Source organism: Myotis nattereri, assembly GCF_964212035.1.
Source record: "Myotis nattereri genome assembly, chromosome: 15".
Lineage (NCBI taxonomy): Eukaryota > Metazoa > Chordata > Mammalia > Chiroptera > Vespertilionidae > Myotis > Myotis nattereri.
Genome location: NC_138090.1, coordinates 55825389 through 55844027, shown reverse-complemented (window position 1 = coordinate 55844027; position 18639 = coordinate 55825389). Strand labels below are relative to the sequence as shown.

The 18639-nt window shown below is 63.1% G+C and overlaps 3 protein-coding genes across 7 annotated transcripts; all 3 read right to left on the bottom strand.

Annotated features, from left to right (window-relative positions):
• Positions 1–263: 263 nt before the first annotated feature.
• Positions 264–5051, bottom strand: CCDC106 (coiled-coil domain containing 106). 3 transcript variants are annotated; one of them, XM_081106970.1, is made up of 6 exons: positions 4459–5051; positions 3300–3375; positions 3080–3187; positions 2801–2977; positions 1412–1624; positions 264–1002 (listed from the first exon to the last, which is right to left on the bottom strand). In XM_081106970.1, the coding sequence occupies exons 2-6, from the start codon at positions 3328–3330 to the stop codon at positions 686–688; spliced, it is 846 nt and encodes a 281-aa protein (XP_080963096.1). In that variant the 5' UTR covers positions 3331–3375; positions 4459–5051; the 3' UTR covers positions 264–685. The 3 variants fall into 3 exon arrangements, with proteins under 3 accessions (XP_080963096.1, XP_080963094.1, XP_080963095.1); XM_081106968.1 differs by lacking the exon at positions 4459–5051 and adding an exon at positions 3890–4129; XM_081106969.1 differs by lacking the exon at positions 4459–5051 and adding an exon at positions 3886–4048.
• Positions 5052–6324: 1273 nt separating this feature from the next.
• ZNF581 (zinc finger protein 581) lies at positions 6325–9055 on the bottom strand. Of its 2 annotated transcripts, none has more exons than XM_081106963.1 (2): positions 7997–9055; positions 6325–7392 (listed from the first exon to the last, which is right to left on the bottom strand). In XM_081106963.1, the coding sequence occupies exon 2, from the start codon at positions 7373–7375 to the stop codon at positions 6782–6784; it is 594 nt and encodes a 197-aa protein (XP_080963089.1). In that variant the 5' UTR covers positions 7376–7392; positions 7997–9055; the 3' UTR covers positions 6325–6781. The 2 variants fall into 2 exon arrangements, with proteins under 2 accessions (XP_080963089.1, XP_080963090.1); XM_081106964.1 differs by lacking the exon at positions 7997–9055 and adding an exon at positions 7749–7886.
• ZNF580 (zinc finger protein 580) lies at positions 8309–10340 on the bottom strand. Of its 2 annotated transcripts, none has more exons than XM_081106967.1 (2): positions 10194–10340; positions 8309–9212 (listed from the first exon to the last, which is right to left on the bottom strand). In XM_081106967.1, the coding sequence occupies exon 2, from the start codon at positions 9198–9200 to the stop codon at positions 8703–8705; it is 498 nt and encodes a 165-aa protein (XP_080963093.1). In that variant the 5' UTR covers positions 9201–9212; positions 10194–10340; the 3' UTR covers positions 8309–8702. The 2 variants fall into 2 exon arrangements, with proteins under 2 accessions (XP_080963093.1, XP_080963092.1); XM_081106966.1 differs by lacking the exon at positions 10194–10340 and adding an exon at positions 9766–10002.
• Positions 10341–18639: the final 8299 nt, after the last annotated feature.

Genomic DNA, 18639 nt, shown 5'->3' with positions numbered 1-18639 from the left:
GTCATGTGAATATCTGATACGCAGGATGGTCTTAGGCGACCCTGTGAAAGGGTCGTTCGACTGCCATAGGGGTCGCGACCCACAGGTTGAGAACCGCTGGTTTGCGCCTTTTCCCCTCCCACCGCTGCCTCGGGGGCTAATGACACCCTGTCTCCCCGACCTCCCGGTCTCCCGTCTGACGCCTGGCCTCCTGGAACCCCCCAAGGCGCTGTCACCATCGCCGTGGCAACGGCCACCCCGCCCAGGAAGAGGCCGGGGCCTAGTTTATTCCAAATTTTATCGTCTCTTTAATTTAAATCTCTGAATAATTAATTCTCTGTCTCGTGTGGACTAGGGGGTGGCCCGGAATGCGGGTCCTCGGTCGGGGCTGGGGTCGGAGTTCTGTACAGTGTCCGCGCCCTTCTCCCAGGAGGAGGGCCCGGTGAGGGCGGGAGGAACAAGCAGGACCGGGCCCCTGGGTGCCCAGCTGAGTGAGTAGACGCCCCAGGCCTGGGAAGGGGAAGGATGCTGGGCATGGTGAAAGCAAGGAGGGCAGGGCTCGGTACCAGGGGCCTGGGGTGCGAGTGGGGGTCTGCAAGGGGGGGCGGGGGAGGCACACGCAGAAGCACGCTGCCCACCCCAGGCCCGGCGAGGGGCACCCCGCCCATGCACGGGCGGGGCGGGGTGTCGGGGGCCCGGGGGCCGATCACCGCTTGAAGCGGTAGGTGATGGGCAGCAGCAGCTTGCTCTTCTTGAGGGCCTGCACCTTCTTGAGCGTCTCGTCGTCCAGGGCCAGGAAGCAGCGGCGCGAGTACTCGAGCAGCCGCTCCTTGGACGGGTCGAACTCGCCCACCTCGGCCAGCTTCTCGGGCGCCACGATGAGCAGCTCGGCGATGGGCGTGGTCAGCGCCACGGTGTTGCGGTCCACGCGGTGGTGCTCGAAGGCCCGCGACATGCTCTTGAGCTTCTGGAAGGTGCCCAGGATCTTCTTGTAGCGGCAGAGGACGCCGTCCGCGTCCTTCACTGCGGGGCCAAGGGGGGGGAGCGGGCTGAGAGGCTGGCATTGGGGGGCCGGTGGGGACAAGGGACAGACGGGGTCCGGGGCCCAGACAGAGCGAAGGAGCAGAGGGAGACGGGAAGACACGGGTGAGGAGCCTCATGCAGGAACGGCCAGGACAACACGGCAGAGGCGACAGGAATTAGAGCAGGTGGGAGAAACAGGCAGGAGTGGGAGGAAGGCCCGGGGGAGGAGGAGGAGGAGGAGGAGGAGGAGGAGGAGGAGGAGGAGGAGGAAGAGCTCTAGAGCTGGCCAGAGGCCGGGGGAAGCTGGACCGGAAGGTAACGAGCAGCCGGGACCACAGGCGGAGGCCGGGTCTGTTGAAGACAGCAAGCCCCACCCGGCCCCCCCACTTGGCCCCGGCGCCCGCCTCACCCCGCTGCCTCTCCCGGGCCTTGGGCTTCCCGAAGCGCCTGCGGCCGGCGCCTCCCTTCTGCTTCTGCCGCCGCCTCTCGGGGTTGCTGCCTTCCTCGGACACTCCGCTGAGCGAGGAGGCGGCCGACTCCGGGTCCGAGGCCTCGCCCGCTGCCCCGCCCCGGCCGTCGCCCTCAGCCCGCCTGGGCCCCGGCTTCACCCGGCAGTGGTCCTCTGGGGAGAGGTGGGGAGAAGGGGACGCAGGTGACCTTCAGGACCAGGAGGGAGGCGGCGGCAAGAGGCCCGCCTGTCTGGGGGGTGGGGGGGGGCAGCTGTCACATCACACAGGTCCCCAGATGCTGAGGTCCCTACCTGGACGGCTGGATACAGGACGGTCAGCTGGGCTTTGGGGACAGAAGTGGGTGGCGCTTGGGTGAGGATGCTCGGCTGACTCCTACACTTCGTGGCGAGGGGCCTGGGGGCAGCCAGCGCTGGGCTGGGGGTCTGGGGGAAGTCTGAGACCATGTGGGGTTTAGGACGAGGGTCTTTCTGGGGTCCTAATGGGACCTCCCGAAGAGAGCAGTCCGGGCACCCTGGAGGCAGGCCAGGCCTTGTGGGGGTTGGGGGTTAAGGCCTTGAGCAAAATCTGCGGCTCTGGGTCAAGTGGGCTGGCATGGCAGGCCCTGCCTCCCCCTGCGGGAGGGAGTGCTGAGGCTCTAGGCCGGCCCCCAGGAGGTCAGCTGGGGTTCCCCCTGGGCTCCGCCATCCTGGGAGGCTCCCATGTTGTGGGGAGAGCAGTAGTCCCAGCACCCCAGGCTCAAGGTGATTCTGGAGCACAGGGGTCCCCAATAACACCCATCGCGGAAAAAAGTGGGCCCTTGCCCAGGCTGTGGTGGAATCACAGAGAGGGAAGTGGGAGCTTGAACGGGAGCCAGCTGGGGGCTGAGTACCCAGAAGGGGGGGGCATACAGGAGGGGTTCTCCAGATCGCTGCTAACAATAGCTGAGCGCCGACCTGGGAACCAGGAGGTCACGGTTTGATCCTGGTCAGTGCCCATACCTGGGTTGCGGGCTCGATCCCCAGTGGGGTGTGCAGGAGGCAGCCAATCAGTGATTCTCTCTCATCGTTAATGTTTCTCTCTCTCCCTCTCTCTGAAATCAATAAAAACATTTTAAAAAATGAAAAGATTTGGCAAAGGGAAGCCCTGAACCTGGGGGAAGGGATGGGGCCCAGGGTCCTACTGATCCACAGAAGCGGGAAGGAAGCTGGGGTCCGGGAGACACCGCGGCCCTAAGCAGAAGGTAGAGGCCGGTCCCCACTGGCCCCCAGAGCAGGCGTGTGGGCCAGAGGGTCGGCGGGGGGCCTGGGCCCAGCAGTGGGTCCGGGAGGGCGCTGCTCCCGGCGCCTCACCTGCGTCCATGCGCGCAGAGGAGATGAACTTGTCCAGCTGGCAGCGCAGGAAGTCCCTCTCCTCCTCCAGGTCTTCGATGCGCTTCTGCAGCCAGGAGTTCCTCTCCAGGGCCATGTGCAGCTGCGCCCTGACGCCGCTCATCAGGGCCGCGGTGGGCGACGCCGCCTCTGGAGGCTCTAGGGCAGCGGGGGCCCTGGTCACACCCCGGCCTCCAGGGCCCTGCACCCCCCCGCCCGATTGCAGTGCCTCCCCGCCCCCGCCCCCCCCCCCCAGCTCACCCTCGAAGCTCCCCCGGGAGGGGCTCAGGCTGTAGAAGAGCTGCGGGTCCAGGTGGGGCGTCCCCTCCAAGGGGATGGAGATCTCGAAGGCCTCATCGTCCTTCTTCACTGGGGAGAAGAGAGGGGGGTCGGCCCAGGGAAGTGCCGCCCCCCCCCCCCGGAACCAGGCCCCACCCTGGGGAGGAGAGGGCGGGGGTGGGGCAGGGTCCCGCTTCCTCACGCGTCCTCCTCCGGCTGCTGCGGTCGTTCATGGCGCGGCCTCCCGCGGACCCGGGCCGCCGAGCACCTCAGAGACACTGGACAAAAAGAGCGGCCACAGATGGGCTCCCGGGACTGAGGGGGGGCGGGCTGCTGAGGGCCCCGGCTCCTGGGTCTGATGGAGGGGGGAACCCAGAACCCTCGGGGCTGGTGAGGGAGGACTCCGGGGCCCAAACTCCGGGACCGCTCCACGGGCGCTGGGGCAGGGGCGCGGGGCCGGCTGGGGCCGTGGAGGGGACATCCTGGCCAGAAGGGGTCACCCCGGGGCCGAGAGGCGCGTGGGGAGACGACCCCAACTTCCAGGCATGGGGTGGGGGTGCCTCCCCCGCACTCGCGGGAGCAAGCATGCCCCTTCCCGCGGTGGGAGGCTGGGCGCGTGCGCAGTGCGGGGGAAGGTCACGCGTGGGGATGCTCCCCCCGCCCTTTGTCCCGCGGGTGGGAGGAGGGCGAAGGTGGCCAGAGGTCCCCACATGGGGTGCGCCGGCCCGCGGGTATAGACGCGGCCCCCGCCCGCCCGCCACCCGCAGCTGCCCGGGCCCCGCGCTCACCCACCCGCGCGCGGAATCCGGCCCGGGAACCGACCGCGGCGGCGGCGCCCATGCCCGGCGGCGGGGAGCGTCTGCGGCGCCGCGGGGAGCGGAGGGAAGCGCCCACCCACCGGCGGGGGCGGCGAGGCGGGCAGGGACGCAGCCCGGATCCGCCGCTCGGCGCGCCTCCCCCGGTAGCCCCGGCCCCAGGTGAGGACCGCGGGGTGCGGCGGAGACCGGGGCCGCACTTGCGCGATGGCCCCTTGCAGCCCCCGCCCCCGCCCTCCGCGAGGCCCGGGCAGGGAACGTCGTGAAATTCCCGATTCCTGGAGAGCCGCTGGCTGCGGGGGTTCCCCGGGTGCTGGCCGCGCACCGAGGCGGGCGGGGGAGAGTGGGGCACAGCCAGGAAAGTTAAAGGCCGGGGAGGGTCCCCAAACGATCCCCGGAGACTCACGGCCCCCGGGACCCTGGGGAAGGGAGTTGCCCCCCTGCAAATAGGGGCCTGGAAGCCCCAGCCCCCGCGGGTAAGGACTGGCTCTGGCACGTGCAGACCTGGGTCCCCGGCCGCCGCTGCTCCCGGCTCAGTTTACTCACCTGTAAAGTGGGGAGGATGCAGTGACGTCACGCGCAAACGCCCCGCCCCGCGCGCGGCCACCGTCGGGGCTGGAGATGCAGGTCGGCTCCGTTAGCCGTTAGTGCCACCGGAGGTCCGGCCGCGGGAGGCTCTCTGCCCGCTGCGGAGCGGAGGCGGCTGGCTTGTTCGTTCTTCCGCTCAAAACCGGGTCGGGAGAAGCGACGCGGCCCCGCACTGCGCCCGGCACCGCGCAGCGGCCCAGAAAGGTTCCTGGAGAAGCGGGGGCTCATCCCGCGCCCGCGGCAGCTCCGCCCGCCTCTCCTCCTCCCGTTCGCCCGGAGCCGCCAAGCCCTGGGAGCGTTGCCAGCCCTCCCGGAGCACAGCGTGAACCCTGCGGGGGGTGGGGTGGGGGGCTAGATGTCTGCGACACAGAGGGCTGTGCCCGCTCCTACCCGCTCCCCAGCACTAATAAGTGGCAGCCTCGCCAAAACCTGGGAGCGCCCTGGCCGTGTGGCCGGCTGGTTAGCGCGCCCTCCCCGGCGTGGAAGGGTCTGGGCTTCCGTCCCCTCTCCGGGCACATGCCCAGGTTTTGATCCCTGGTCGGGGCATACACAGGAGGTAACAGATTCTCTCTAGGATCAATGAAAAACATATCTTCGGGTGAGGATTTTTTATTTACTTTTTAAATCCTCACTCGAGGATATTTTTCCATTGGTTTTTAGAAAGAGTGGAAGAGAGAGAGAGAGAGAAATATCTATGTGATAGAAACACATGGATGGGTTGCCTCCTGCATGAGCCGGACCAGGGCCCAGCTGGGGAGGAGCCTGCAACCGAAGTAGGTGCCCTTGACCAGAATCAAACCGAGGACCCTTCGGTGTGCAGGCCAACGCTCTACCCACTGAGCTAAACCAGCTAGGGCAGGACTTTTTTTTTTTTTTTTTTTTAAGTCCAAGGGAGGCATCTGCCCTAGATGGGTGTTTTTCACACTACAGGTTCATGGGCGGAGAATTCAGGATAGTAGGATGGCATCAGCCATTAAGAAGTCACAAATGGCCCTGACCGGTTTGGCTCAATGGATAGAGTGTCGGCCTGAGGACTGAAGGGTCCCAGGTTCGATTCCGGTCAAGGGCATGTACCTTGGCTGCGGGTTTACCCCCAGTAGGAGGTGTGCAGGAGGCAGCTGGTCGATGTTCCTCTCTCATCGATGTTTCTAACTATCCCTTTCCCTTCCTCTCTATAAAAAATCAATAAAATATATATATTCAAAACAAAAAGAAGAAGTCACAAATGAACCCTGGCTGGCGGGAGGGTTGGTTGGGCATCCTCCCGAGCGTGGAGAGGTTGCCTCTTCATTTCCAGTCAGGGCACATGGGCTGGCGTTTCAGGCTTGGCCACGGATAGGGGGCGTGCAGGAGGCAGCCCACTGATGCTTGCTCTCACATTGATGGTTCGCTCTTTCCCTCTCCCTCTCCCTTCCTCTCTCTCTCTCTTTCAAAATCAATTAAAAGTCTTTTAAAAGAAGTCATAGGCTGGTGTGGCTCAGTGGTTGAGCGTCAACCTAGGAGCCAGAGGTCCGGGTTCGATTCCGGTCAGGGCCACATGCCTGGCTTCTGGGCTCGACCCCCCAGTGGGGGGCGTGCAGGAGGCAGCCAATCCATGATTCTCATCATTGATGTTTTTATCTCCCTTCCTCTCTGGAATCAGTAAAAAAAAATTATATTATTTTTTAAAAAACCACTGCCTATGACACAGGTCCTGAGCAGCCAAGCACGGACTGGCCCCTTCCCCGTCAGGCAAGCTGAGGCCCACTGGACCAGGCACTGGCTGAGTCTCCCTGCCGGGCAGCGGGCTGACCAAGCCTCGGTCCAAAAAGAAGCTTCTAGTGCTCAAAGTAGAAAACGGGTTTATTGGGTGACTACTCTCAGTCCCTGGCTGGAGTGGGGGGGAGGGGGCGAGGGGGGGGGCGGCCAGGTCTGGAGCCCCGCCCCCAACACCCGCATGGAGGCCTCAGCGAGACGGAGTGGGTTCCCGATGGCCCCCAACCACACTTCAGGCCAGAGAATGTCCACGCCCAGCGGCCCACCCACGGCCCCTGGCAGGGCCCAGCCTGGAGGCCTCCACTCTGAGAACTGAGGTCTTATTCCCGTCTTGTCTCCAAAACGCGGGACCCGCGGTGACTCCGGAGCTCCTCCCTCCGCGGGGCTTGGCCTCCGCAGCAGGTGGGTCCGTGTCTGTGTCCAGGGCCCCACAGCCCAGCCTCGGGGTGCCCTCCGGGTGTCTGAGAACCGCAGGAGTCCGGGCTCCCCCAGATCCCATGGTACCAGGGGTGCCCCGCGGCCCGGCTCACGGGTGCTTCCACCGGATGTGCTTCTGCAGCGTGTTCTGCTCCATAAACCGGCGCGGGCAGCGCGGGCACTGGAACGGGCGCTCCCCAGAGTGAACCCGGCTGTGCTGGGCCAGCTCGCCCGCCTCCCGGAACCGGCGCGGGCAGAGCAGGCAGCCGTGGGGCCGCCCCCCGCCGGCGCGATGGATGGAGTGGTGCCGCGCCAGGTGGCTGGCCCGCTTGAAGGCCTTCCCGCAGGTGTCGCACGCGAAGGGCTTCACCTCCGAGTGGGTGATGCTGTGGCGCTGCAGGTAGGACATGTACTCGAAGGCGCGGGAGCACACGGGGCAGCTGTAGCACTTCTTCTGGGCTGAGGCCCCCGCCGGCCCCGGCTGCCTCGGAGCCTCCTCCTCCACCAGCACGGTGTACGGGACGCCCTGCGTGTCAATGAGCAGGTAGTGGTTGGGCCTCGGAGGGGAGGAGGGCGGGGGGCATCCTGCGGAGGAGGAAGGTCCGGGTTCTGGGGACCGGCCTGTCCCAGGGCGCGGGTCCTCCATGGCCTCCGCCTTGGCCAGCGCCCGGGGCTGAGGGCAGGGGGGCGGCAGCACCAGCATCCGGAGGTGGCTGAGGCCTGGCGGGTGGAGAGAGGGGCAGGTTACACGGAGGAGGGAAGCTGGACCCCGGGTTCCATCGTCTACTCTCTGTGGACCCTGCCCAGACTCCTGCATCCTCCAGCTCCTCCAGTCCGTGAGCCCTGGACTCTGCGGGCTGTTAAGGCTCCTAGGGCCCCCTCCTTGGGAAGCCCCTGCTATGGCCGGCCCACCACCCGGGACCTGGCTGCCTCCCCCTCTGTGCGCTCCCCAGGCCACAGGGTGCCCCTCTACTCCGCCGCCCCACCCATCAGACCTCCCGGCCCCTTGGTCCCTTCTCTGCCGCTCCCGATCCCGCACACGCCACCCAGCAGCCCGTCTGCCCCTCTGCACACACCACCCTTCTCAGAGGGGCCACCTCGGGGCCGTCCACCGCGTGGCCACCTCCCTGCACCCCTCTGGCCGCTCCCGCCGGGCTCGCCCGTGCGCGCCCGTCCACCCAGGTCCTCCTAGCCCCGGGGCCACCCGCGCCCGGCGCTGGCCTCTTCGCCAGTTGTGGGCAGAGCCCGCGGAGCAGCCGCCCCGCCCCGCCCCGCTCGCCCGGCCCCGCCCCCTCCGCCCGCCGCCGCCTCCCGGCCCCCGTACCCGGTGCAGCAGCCTCTCGAGTCCGGGCGACTCCGGAATCGGCCCGGGCTACCCCCGCGGTGGCAGGCGGCGGCGGCGGCGGCACGGGGGCCTCTGCGGGCCCCCCAGGGGCTGGCGGAGCCGGTAAGGGGACTGCGGGCCGGGGGACAGAGAAGAGCGTCCAGGGGACGGAGGGGAGCGGGGCGCCTGGGCCTCGGGAAACTGCTCCGGCCAGAAACACACGCCGACAGGAAGGTTCCCAGGCGCCTCCGGCCCGGCCTGCAGCGCAACGCGGCTGCCCCGCGCCCCAGACGCAAAGGAGGACTCCACCGGGAAGTGCGGAATGTTTATTGAGAACAGGGTGCGGGCGGGGTGGGAGGGGGGTACAGAGGAGCCGTGCGTGTGCTCTTGTCGAGTCTGCCACGCGGGCCACCGCTCGCCACTGGAGCAGGACACCAGGGCTCAGAGAAAGTCACTGGCAGAGGCTCCCGCGCACCGCGGGGCGGGCACCGGCCCAGGAGGGGGAGTGGGCAGCGCCTGGGCTCACATCACACAGTCAGGGAGGAAGGGGGGGACGGAGACAGGAATGACGGTTCTCCCTCGGGACAGACAGGGAACCTGAGGCCCGGGGTAAGGCAGTAGCCTCAGCAGCGCCGGGGAGTGTGTGTGGTTGTGCCGCTGCGTGCGGGTCGGGCGCGGGGCGCGGGGCCCGGCGCCGGGTCTGGACTTAGTGGAGGCTCATGTGCTGCGCCAGCTCCGCGGCGTCCTGGAAGCGGCGCGGGCAGAGCGGGCAGGTGTGCGGCGGGCCGGCGCGGGCGCGGTGCGTGGCGCGGTGCCGGGACAGGTGGCTGGAGCGCTTGAAGGCCTTGCCGCAGGCGCCGCACGTGAAGGGCTTGAGGTCCGAGTGCGACACGCGGTGGCTCTGCAGCCGCAGGGGGCTGGCAAAGACGCGGCCGCACTCCGGGCAGTTGTAGCCCTTGCGAGGCGGGGGCTCCACGGGCGACGGCTCGCGGGGGGGCGGGCTCGGGGGCGGCTCTTCCGGCGGCGCCGTGTACGTGTAGGGGACCCCGTTGGCGTCGATGAGCAGGTGGGCCGGCGTCGGGGGTAGGGGCGCCGCCACCGAGGAGGGCGTGGAAGCAGGGCTTTCTGCCTTGGGGGACGGCGGGTCCATGGCCTCCGGCGAGGAGGAACGAGGGTGGGGCGGCCGCGGGGGCAGCAGCAGCATCTGGAGCGACAACTGGGGGCGACGGAAGGGGGAGAAGTTAGCCTCCCGGCGGACGCGTGCCCCTCTCTGCTGCACCCCTGCCCCACCTCCATGCAACAAAGACGCCGCCCGCAGCCGGCTCGCTCGGTGCCACGCCGCTTGGGGACGCCGCCAGCTGAAGGCACGTCCAGGCCCCCACCTGTTCCTGCGGGCCCTCCGCTCAGCCCCGACCCCACAGGGCACCGTCCTGCCTTTTCCCTACTCAGGACAGCCCGTCTTCGGCCACGTCTACTCCCCTCTTTGCTTCTGGGCTCCTTTCAGCTCAGGCCCCGGGCCTTCGGGACTGGGGTACAGGGTGCTCGCTCCCTCTTCCTCCCAGCCCCCAGGACCCCCCGGGACCCTGCAGCAGCGCCTCTCGGGCTCCCAGGGCCCCCCTGGCTCTCCATCCCGCCAGATGCGCTGTAAACCCGTCTCTCACCTTCCTCTCCGGCTGCACCCCCCGAGCCCCACTAACCTAGTTCCCCACTTTCCCCTGCGGCTCCTCTCTTAGCACCTCACGGCCTCCACCCCTCTCCCCACTCCCTACCCATCGGCGGCTCTTCGCCTCTGCGCTTCCAGGACCAGCGGGTGCCGCATCCGCCGACCCCACCGAGGGTCCCGCACACTTTCCCCTCCCCGTCCCGGTCAGCACCCCCGGCCTCGGGAGTCCCTTTCCGGAACTACTCCGCTCAGCCCCCTGCGCGCCCCCTCCTGTGGGAAGCGGGCGTCTCCATGTCTCTGCCCCCAGCCCCGCTATGCCCAGCAGGGGCCTCCACCCCTTCCTCGGTGCATTCCGGGGTCCCCTCGCCCCCTCCCGCCGGCTGGCGCCTCCGTCCCCCCCACCCCCATCCCCCGGTTCCGACCGACGCCCCGCCCCACCCCCACCCGGGAGCGCCAGCCCCCTTCCCCGCCCCGCCCGGCTTTGCGCGGTCCCCGGGCCGGGCCAGGCTCCTCCCTCCGTCCCGGCCCCCGTACCCGGTGCGGCGGCCTCTCGGGTCCGGAGGTGCAGGCCGAGGTCCCGGGAGGCCCGGGTTCCCCCTCGCGAGCGCTGGCGGGGACGGGACCAAGACTTCCGGGAGTTCCGCGCCGGCGGCGCCGGCGACGCGAGCGCAGGGGGCGCGGGCGTGGGGGCGCGGGGAGCGGCGGCGTCCCTGGGAAAGGGCGCCGGCTGGGAACGCGCGCTCCGCCACAAAGGTTCCGCCGCCCTACTGCCCGCCTTCACCCAGCGACTGGCCGCGGGGAGGGGAGAGCGGAGGGCAGGAGTGAGGGCGCGGGAAGCACGGATGCCCGACCCCCTGCTCCCAGACAGCCCGAACAGGAACCGTCCGGTCGCTGCGACAGTGATCGGTTGATAAACGAGGGTCGGGCGCGGTGAGTCCGCCCGAAGTTCCACTAGGAATGGGCGTGCGCCCCCAAGTTGTTCCCTTTCCACCGGGCGGTCCCCCTGCGCCCCCCGCCCAGCCGTGCCCAGGGCGGGACGGACCAACGGCGAGGCCGAGGTCCAGAAGCCGCCCCCGGTTCTCAGGTGGCACAGCCGTTATTTTCCCACCAGCGTGCGGGGAACCTGAGGCCCGGAGACGGTCAGACATAGCCGATCGGGGCGCGGGGTCACTTCGCTCTGGGCAGGGAAGCTCGAGGCCCAAGGGATAGCAGCTGCCCCGTCTGGATGGCGCCGGGCACAGAGTGCAGAGGTCAGGGGGAAACCGAGGCAGGGAGGCGGCGTGGGCGGGCGTGCGGAGGTCGCGCCGGGTGCGGGAGCTTTTGGAGACCCGGGGCGCCCGCAGTTAGACCTCCAGCTGCGCCGGGAGGTGACGCGCACGCCGCGGGGTCCCCTGCAGGCGGCGGGGTCCGCGGTTTCGGGGCGGCGCCGCGTGACACCCGGGAAGTGTGTGTGGGCGGGGGGTGCAGAGGGAGAGAAGAGGCCTATTGTCGGGACCAGCCCCGGAGAGCTGTCAAAGGAAATTCCCGCGAGGCTGGAACCTGTCAGATCCGCGCGGTCCAATGGGACAGCCACTCGCCACGTGGCGCTATTGCGCCGGAGGACCTGGAATTTGATTTATCTTCGTTTAAATCTAAAAAGCGCACGCGGCCGCCCTGGCCCGCTTAGCTCAGGGGGTAGGGCCTGCAGACTGAAGAGTCGCGGGTTCGATTCCAGCCAAGGGCACCTGCCAGGGATGCGGGCTCCATCCCCAATGTGGGTCGTGCAGGAGGCAGCCAATCAATGGTTCTCTCTCACCACTGATGTTTCTCTCTCTCTCCCTTCCTCTCTGAAATAAAAATCTATAATAATAAAAACGTAATATGCTAATTAGACCGGACAGCTTCTGGATGAAGCCACAGCTGCAAGGGCCGAATCCCTTGCACGAATTTTGTGCATATTTTATAAAAATAAATAAAAAGGTGCAGGTGGCTCCTGCCTGCCTGCCTGCCTTCAGGGGCTGCTGCAGGCCAAACAGGGCGCCCCACAGATTCCTAGACTTCGTAGAAGTAACAGTGTACCCCATCTCATGGGTGACTTTTATACTGACTGTATTTTGAAACGATAGGACTTTGGACCTGTTGGGCTCAGTAAGGAATGTTATTAATGTCCATTTTCCCTGGGCCTTTCCACTGGTTTGGGGGTGGCTCGCCTTCGATTTCTACTGGAAAGCACTTTCCTGGAGGTGGGGACAGCGGAGACGCAGGGGTACGCATGGTTTAAAGGGGCAGGGACACCTTCTGTCCACACCAGGGCTGCTCGGCTTGGGCACCATGACGGCCTTTGCTGTGCGGCTGCCCTGTGCCTGCAGGGTGTTGAGCAGCTTCCCTGGCATCTACCCTCCAGACGTGAGTAGCTCCCTCCCAACTCCCCTTCCCTCCTGACAACACATGTGCCAAATGCCCCCCAAGGGTTAGCTTTGCTCCTGGTCGACCCAGACACCCCCCCAATGGGACTCTCCCCCCCAGATCCCTTTCTTGAGTTTCAGACCCACATACCCCCCCACCCCCAGGAATAATAACAATGGGCACCTTCCTGAGCTCTTACCGTGGTGCCAGCCCTTGCTAACTGCACCACAGCCTCAGAGCAGACCCCCCAGGTATGGGCCTCAAGGTTGCCTGTTGTATAGATGGGGGGGGGGGGGCAGGGGGAGGGGACAGACAAAGCTTGGTGAGATCATGTGATTGCTCTGTGGTCCAGTCCACAGGTGGGGGAGCCGGGAGGGCCCTGCTCCGGCCTGACCCCTGAGTCAGGCCTGGTGACCACTGTCTGCAAGCGCCTCACTTCCAGCCCAGGGCTGCCATTGCCCACTGCAAGCCACGGTTTACAGTGACAGCTCCCAGCACCTCTGCCTCCTCCCGTCCCTCTCCCTATGGCAGCATCAGAATACACACACAGCCCTGGCCAGTGTTGCTCAGTAGATAGAGCGTCGGCCTGCGTACTGAAGGGTCCCAGGTTCAATTCTGGCCAAGAGCACATGCCTGGATTGCGGGCTCAGTCCCCAGTGGGGGGTGTGCAGGAGGCAGCCGATCAGTGATTCTCTCTCTTCATTGATGTTTCTCTCTCTCTTTCTTCCTCTCTGATATCAATAAAAAATAAATAAAAAGTAACACACACACACACACACACACACACACACACATACAAATGGTCATTCCTGCTTTAAAACCCTCCTCCCTGCATTTAGAATAAAACCCAGAGCCCTCAGGCCCCATGTGAACTGGTCCCCATCACTACCTGGCTGCCCCCCAAACCTCTCCCGTCCCCAGAGACGCCGTGTTTGCTGTTCCCCTGACAGGGCCGGGTCCTTTCCGCTCTAGGGCTCCACTGACTGTGTCAGAGGTCAGGTCGGGGATGCCTGCCCTGCCCCCCCCCCTCCCCCCGTGTATTTCCTCCGCTTCCTGTCACCGCTGCGCTGGCCTGGCTTGTTTACTCAGTTCCCGCTTTACGACCCCCTTCCCGCTCTCCACCAAGGCCCGGCCCAGCTCTGTCCCGGCCAACCTTCCATCCTCAGGACCTGGCAACGTCTCAGAGAGGGTAGGGGCTCGGCTCAATATTGGTTACATGATGAGTGAATGAATGAATAAATGCAATCACCTCCAACAGTGAAGCATTCCCTCCCTCCTCCCCCCCCCCCCCCCGCCCCCTGCTTCTTTCCTGGGACAAGATCATGAGGCCGCACCATCCACAGGCGTGCGAGTGCGGGGGACAGAAGGCCTGGCGGGCCCTGGCCCACCTGCCTGGCATTACCCTGAGCTGCTCCAGCCACGGGACGTGTAGGGCAACCCATGGCGGTCAGCATGAGTGACCGCTTGAGCCTGGGGGCACCGTGAGGACGACATGGGTGACCCGGGAGGAACAAAGGACAGGCAGGAACACGGATGCCTTTGCACTGTGGCAGACCACTCCCATGCGGCTGCTGACAGGAGGGGCTCATTCACTCCTGCTTTATAGGCGGGATATTGGGGCCAGAGAGTGAACGCCCCGTCTCAAAGTCCACCCAGTGCAGAGTTAAAACCCGGGACCCTCAGCCAGTTTGGCTCAGTGGATAGAGCGTCGACCTGGGGACTGCAGGGTCCTGGGTTCAATTCCGGTCAAGGGCATGTATGTCGGTTGCAGGTGCCCTGGCCCTGGTCCGGGTGCATGCAGGAGGCAACCAATAGATGGGTCTCTCTCACATCGATGTTTCTCTCTGCCTCTCCCTCTCCCTTCTGCTCCCTCTAAAAACCAATGGGAACATATCCTCAGGTGAGGCTTAACCAAACAATCAAACAAAAACCCGGGGGCCCTTGCCACTCCGGTGAGACCTCAGAGACAGGATATCGCCCTGGGAAGTGTCCCCTGCTTCCGCCCATGGACTTCCAGCACATTCTGCAGCTGGAGATCGCGCAGTCTTGGATACAATGGCCCAGAAAGGAGTGCAGCCTTGTGCATTGGAGCAGCCTAGTTCTTTAACTGACAACCCCCCGGCTGGGAACTGGAGACCCGGGGGGAAATTGCCGGATCGCTTGCTAAAGGCGTCCGTTCTGTGCCCCATCCGTAATGGACTCAGTCTCCCCTGAGCACCAGGACGTGCTGAGCCAGGTCCCCCGTGATCCCGAGCCACCAGGACAGAGGAGCAGGGACAGGACGCCTGGTGGGTGAGCAGGTGCCCGCGAAGACAGCTGGGCTGCCGGAGGCTGCCTCGCAAACCCCCCAGGTGGAGCGAGGTGTTTTCCTCAGCGAGCCCCTGGGCCTTGAGACAGGAAGCATTCTAGGAGGCCTGCAGGCACCCAGGGCAGCCATGAACCTGTGGGGTCAGCGCCACTGACTTCCTGGCTGTCCTCTCACACCCACGGGAATGTGTACGTGTGCCATATGCTCTTGCGGTCAACGAGCAGGCGTTAGCCTTGACTCAGGGCAGGAGATGAGCCCACAGGCCCAGAGGGAGGGAGGAGCTAACTGGGGGGAGAGGTAGCTGCTTGGGGTAGGAAAACCCTGGTTCTCCAGGGGATGAAATCACAGTCTCCCTTAAACCAGAGGAGCAGCTGAAGGAAGGTGGGGAGCGGTTGGCCAAGGGCTGAGGTGGCCACAGGACCTGCCTGCACCCCCAGTCTTTGCTTACCTACGCTATCCTCCTTCCCCTACTCCTTCAACTCATCTCTCAGGGCAACTGGGGGGTTCCTGTGGCCTTGTCTGTGCCCAGACTAGACTCTACCTCACTGCTTCCCCGTGGTCCCAGGACGGGCACCGGTCTCTTCATCCATCAACCGGTTCCTACGAGGTGTGCTGGGGGCCTGCTCACACCCCTCGCACCCGTGTGGCTCATATATTCCTTTACTGCAGTGGTTCTCAGCCTCGGCTGCACATTAGAATCACCTGGGCATCTTTTTTAAAATCCTGATTTCCGGGCCTCATCCTCCAGAAATTCTGTTTCTTTGTGATGGGGTGGGGCCACAACATTAGTAACAAAGAAACAGAATTTCCGGAGGATGAGGCCCGGAAATCAGGATTTTAAAAAGATGCCCAGGTGATTCTAATGTGCAGCTGAGGTTGAGAACCACTGCTTTACTGTATTGCCCTCCACCTCCTCTTTCAACCACTAGCAGGTTCTCTCTTTCCTGCATCTCCATTCCACCCCATCAGGGTAACCCGCCTCCCTTCCAAACTCCCCCCATCCCCCCAGAGTCCCTGAGTGTCTCTCTCCCCAACGCCAAGATCCCTTCCTTTCAGGCTAGTCCTCTGACACTAAATGCTTCATCCCCTTTGAAGGCAGCCTGTCACCTCAGAGCCTGTATTCAGCCCCCTCCATCGCCTCCCCCATCACCTCCCACCGTCCCCCCTCCAAGTCCATCGCCTCCCCCATCTCCTCCCATCCCCCTCCAAGTCCATCGCCTCCCCCAGCTCTTCCCACCGTCCCCCCTCCAAGTCCATCGCCTCCCCCAGCTCCTCCCACCATCCCCCCTCCAAGTCCATCGCCTCCCCCAGCTCCTCCCACCATCCCCCCTCCAAGTCCATCGCCTCCCCCAGCTGCTCCCACCATCCCCCCTCCAAGTCCATCGCCTCCCCCCAGCTCCTCCCACCGTCCCCCCTCCAAGTCCATCACCTCCCCCAGCTGCTCCCACCATCCCCCCTCCAAGTCCATCACCTCCCCCAGCTCCTCCCACCATCCCCCTCCAAGTCCATCGCCTCCCCCAGCTCCTCCCACCATCTCTCTCCAAGTCCATTGCCTCCCCATGACCTCTCACCCATCCAAGTCCATCGCCACCCACCCTCTCTCTCCAAGACCCACCAAGGACTCCCTGGTTTAGGCCCTTCTATGTTCCCGAGGGCTCCTCCTCCTCTGTCCTCCCCATGGTACCCGCCCCCCCCCCCACCCCCGGTCGGCTCTGCTCTTGGATGCCGACGGGAGCATCGCTCCAAACTCTCCAAGGGACACTCCACCTCATGCTTCGCGACCCCTGATCGGGGCATGAGCCTTTCCTTCCCTGTGTTCCCAGGGACACAGGAAGCGGTGGGACCCAACCTTCTGGGCCCTCGAGCTGCGACCCGCAAAAAAGACGGAAGGTGTTCACGCGAAAGCCATTCGGCTGGAAACACACTCTTGAAGGAACAGTTCCGACAGCTTCTAGTTCCGCAGACCTGAATCTCAGTCGTTCTGTGCAACAGATCCTCGTTCAGTGACTCCTATAGGCCAGCTTCTGGAGCTAAGAGGGGAAGCGACCCAGACCCAAATCTCCCCTGCCTTCCTCCCCCTTAGAAGCGACAGGTCGTATTTTTATCGGGTACGTGCTGCAACCAGGAACTCGCCTAGGCCTCCTGGGGGCGACAAAGACCAACATATGTATGGAAATGTCACCTGGGAGAAACAGGTGGGGAAAACACAGCGAGAAAACTGACATTCGGAAACGCATGGGTACGTCCTGCATCACAAAAGGATGTTGTACAGGTCGGTTCCAAAGGAGAAGGTCCTTTGGTGTCTCAAACTCAGCTGAGGCCCATGAAGCGAATGAAGCTTACTCTTCGGAGGCCCCTCACTTGCACAGATCCCTGCCTGGGAAAGGAGCGTGGACAATTCAGAGCAGCTAAGATTAGCAACTGCTCAGCCCTAACCGGTTTTGCTCAGTGGATAGAGCATCGGCCTTCGGACTGAAAGGTCCCCGGTTTGATTCCGGTCAAGGGCACATGCCCGGGTTGTGGGCTCCATCCCCAGTTGGGGGCGTGCAGGAGGCAACCAATCCATGGTTCTCTCTCATCATTGATGTTTCTATCTCTCCCTTCCTCTCTGAAATCAATAAAAATATATTTTAAAAAATAAACTAAAGAACAAAACCGGTCCAGAGACATGGATGCATAGAACAGACTGACAGATCTCAGAGAGGTGGGCGTAGGGGGAAGGGGAAAGATTAACCAAAGAACATATATGCATAGCCCATGGACACAGACAATAGTGTGATGAAGGTCTGGGGTAGGGCAGGGCCTGGGTGGAAGGGGCAAAAGGGAGGCAATGGGGGACATCGGTAATACTGTCAGTAATAAAAATCTTGTCACATCTAACCTAGAAAAAGATGATTATCAACTGCTAAAAAAAAAAAAAAAAAAAAAAAAAAAAAGTTTATAATGCCCACACCAGATACATACAGGGCTAATGGCACTTTTAAGGGCCCTTGAAAAAAAATAAAAACCAATGTTGAAATCAGAAAATAATGTAATCCAGCCTAGCTTAGGTTCATCTTTATACCAACACAGCCATAAGCTATGCTTTTAAATATACCTTCTGGAAACAAAGGGCCCAGCCTATGAGGGCAGAACTGCCAGGGCCCGTGAAAGCACTGGAGATAGTGACCAATGCCATATCGCTTGATAAATGTAGCGAAGTAAGAAAGTCACGCATGGGAAAGAGAGACAGAACATGCAAACTCTGATAACCTCAGGTGACAGAGGGAGGAGAATGGGTGGGGTACACTGTGGGCTTAGATGGCATCTGTAATGCTGTATATTTTAAGGTTATTAGTGAGGAGAGGGAGTTGTTTATTCTGAATACTTTTGTATACAGGAGTAGTTCATCCTATATAATAAAAGGCTAATATGCAAATTGTCCCCTCTGGTGTTCGATGGCTTGCTATGACGGGTGCTGACCACCAGGGGGCAGTGCGGAACATGGGGGGCTACCAGTGAAGGCAGAGTTGAGGGAGTGAGGGAAGGAAGAGGTGGGGAACCTGATTGGCCCTGATCACAGGCCAGGCCTAGGGACCCTACCCATGCAGGACTTCATGCACTGGGCCTCTAGTAATACAATAAATATAAATAAAAGACTCCCTTTGTGCGCTAGTCAAGATAGAATAGGTTATGCTGCAAACAGCCCCAAAACTCGGTGGCTTGACACAACAAATGTATGTGTTAATGCTACATCTCCAAGGAAGCCCGGGTTGTTCACTGCAGATCCTCCAGGACTCGGGCTAACTGGAAACTTAACACATTGCGGACCAGGAGTTTTATTGCTAACTTTGCCCAGTGGCCAGATAAGTTTCTATTGGACGAGTACAAAAAACGTTTTACATAAATGTTAAAGGCACGCTTTAAAGTTAAATACCCATTGCATTTTGAAGTTATTTATTACATGTGCTTACAAACTATCTTTTTAAAGTATGATACTTTGTAAAACACTGTGTAATATGAAGCGAGAATTCTCGTTATCTGTCTGCAATGTATTAACTTCAGCCAGCCGATCCCCAAGCAAAGAAGGGCAAGAACCCAGGAACCGGACCGGGTGACTGCCAGCTGGCTCTCACTTTGAGCTTTCACTAACTGCTCATTGGCAAACACACACACACACACACACACACACACACACACGACCACGCCTATCTGCAAAGGAGAGTGCAATCTTATCATGTTCCCAGAAGAAGAAACAGGGAATTTGGGAATGGCTGTCCTACGCTTTCCTTCCACAAAAACCATGTA